The following is a 2,774-nucleotide window of genomic DNA, read 5'->3' on the forward strand; positions in this document are numbered from 1 at the left end:
AAGATGACAATTAAAATGCAAAATAATTAACGAAAGAGAAATTTTGTCAACTTCTCATGTTTTATATGTAGAAACCTAGACAGAATTTACAGCCAACAAAAGTTCTTACCAATAATTAAAGATTAAGTATTTAGTTGGATGAAATAATAGCAAAGTAATATTCGATATAGGTACACAACAATGATTAGAAATAATGGGAATATAAAAAATGTATTGGACAAGATAATGATAAGCTTTCTAGAATACCTTTTTTAAATGACAGCTAGCTAACAGGAACAGAGGGAATAATGAAATAATTAGGAAAGCAAGAAAATAGGTCTCATGACTTATTCCAAGAATATAAATAAGTGCAAAAAAAGAATACTAGCAGTGAACCACTGGCACCATCAGATCATTTAGTTTGGTTGCCAGATTAATAAGGATAAAGAGCATATTTCAAAATGATGATACAGCCGAGTTGTCAGTGCTACAAAAGATGATTAGTAATCTTTGTTAAATAAATAAAAAATCTATATTGGATGGATGAAGTAAAGCTCACAGATTGGAGCACGAGAAAATTCCAGCACCTTTGAAAGCAAGAGTTAATAGAAACTTTCAGGGAAACTACACATTAAGCATTAAATTGGTAGAAAAACCTTCCTATTGTTAAACAATAGATTTGATAGATGTCCAGAATTCCTTGGTGTAAAGAACTGAAAAACACCACCTGAATTAGAAGTCACAAAATAGATTGTCATAAAGAAACCATAAACAATAAGAAAATTGATACTTACTATTGTCAAAAGCATTGAAACAGCAAGAAAAACATTCCCTCTTTGAGAAGAGGGGTAAGACTGTGGTAAGAACATGATCTTGGATTATATGTATCAAGATGGAAGAACAAATTAGTGGGACTAACTTTTTTAAAGACAGATATAAAAGAAATGGTTCATTGTATTGCCTTGTTTACTTTTCTGTCTTTCTAGAGGAACAGAGATGGAAAAGTATAGACACTAACAATAAGTAAACAACAGTAAAATTTAAGTGAAGTCTTATATGTAATGTTACTTATTGGTTATGATACTTACATTCATAATGTATTGTGAATATTTTTTGAAAATTGTCTTTTTACAGGGATATTACCGAGTGTATCGAGGAGATGGCACATGCGGAGTGAACCAGATGGCTACAAGCGCCATTGTTCCTTAGGTGGTGTGATCTCAGCAAGGAAGATTTTTAGTGTGACCAACTCTAATATATATCTTAGAGCTTTTGTAGGTGTTAGTGGTTTCCATCACTAAGGTTGTGGTATTAAATTTTGTAAAAACTTGACTGATGTATTTTACTGGGAGTACTTGATTTTTTACACATATAATTTTCATCCTGCATGTGCTAATTACTGAAGGTAATGCTAGATATAGAGTTTCTTGTATGTTTTATTTTGTTGCATGGAAAACAAATATGATTCAATGTATTTTAATTTTTATTGTAATGTTGAAAAGAATGCACATTGCATTATCTTGTTTTTTATTGTAATACATTCTAGTGCATCCCAGAGAGCAGCAGAAAAAAATACAATATATGATAAGGTGACCCTACTTAAGAGCTGTAGTCACAAAGAATCAAAGTAACTTTTAACATGAATGAAGGCATCTCATATATAGTTATTATATACTCATTGTTTTCAAAACAAAAGTGTGAAGAACAAATATGGATCATGACAGTGTGTGAGACGTAAATTCATATTAGAGCAGGATGATATATAAACTATTATATATGGTGTAGCAGTGTATCCTGATATTTTTTAGTAATTATTTTATATATATTTTTATATATGCAGTAATTATATAGCATACTTATATTTTGTGATGGTAATTAACTGTTTTATTCATTATCAGTCTATATCTGTGTATATTAATTATGTTGTTTGGAAAATGCTTAGATCTGTAAACCACATTCTGTTGGAAATACCTCCTGTAGTAGTTTTTGCCCTGCATTGCTATGCGCTTCTCAATTCTTTGAATATATAATATTTCATATACTCATTATAAACGATTGTAGCTAGGAAAAGCACTATAGGTACAGAAGTTCACTTGGTAATTTATATATATATATATATATATATATATATATTTATATATATATTATATATATTATATAATATATATATATATATATATATATATATTATATATATGGGTTAATTTTAATGCATGGAAGAATATGACACAGGTCATGGAGTATGTGCCACAAAAATTTGACATTGAGGTTGAAGGATATGTTGGAAGAGCCTTCAGATCACTAATTGATATTTTTAGAGGCTAAAGTGGAGCTCACAGAGTGCTGGATAAATAAATTATGACTAAGATTATTGTTTGCAAAGACTGTGGTTAAACATGAACACTTCCATATGTGTATTACATGTATATATACGTATGTACATAAATACACATAAAGAATAAGGACAGGATTTAGTGAATTGAAATAATGAAATTCCAGATACTTTCACATAGTTATTTGTTGAAACTGGTGTTCAGTGGTTGTTATAAGCAAGTATTTTGTAATTTCTGTCTAAGCTTTTATGTTCTTATCAGGTATAGTTGGCAACTATTAATGCCTATGATATGGTTTGATAAAGAGAAATCAGGATGACTGAATGTTCAATATTCTTCTAGGGTCACAATACAGTTTTCATATTCTGATAATAATTAATATACATGCAATAAATATCTATTAACATATAAGTGTTCTTTACTTTTCCTTTGCAAATATCATTTATATGTATGTGCATTTAT

The 2,774-nt window shown here is 29.2% G+C and overlaps 1 protein-coding gene across 1 annotated transcript in view; it reads left to right on the forward strand.

The window, feature by feature from the left end:
- Positions 1-1,735, forward strand: part of LOC119574200 (cathepsin L-like) — a gene marked incomplete in the record, with an annotated part of 19,656 nt that extends 17,921 nt beyond the window's left edge. The window contains 1 exon segment of the mRNA XM_037921330.1: positions 1,114-1,735. Coding sequence (XP_037777258.1) covers positions 1,114-1,188 — 75 coding nt within the window.
- Between the last annotated feature and the right edge of the window lie 1,039 nt (positions 1,736-2,774).

The sequence above is a fragment of the Penaeus monodon genome, chromosome 6 (assembly GCF_015228065.2).
Source record: "Penaeus monodon isolate SGIC_2016 chromosome 6, NSTDA_Pmon_1, whole genome shotgun sequence".
Taxonomy (NCBI): domain Eukaryota; kingdom Metazoa; phylum Arthropoda; class Malacostraca; order Decapoda; family Penaeidae; genus Penaeus; species Penaeus monodon.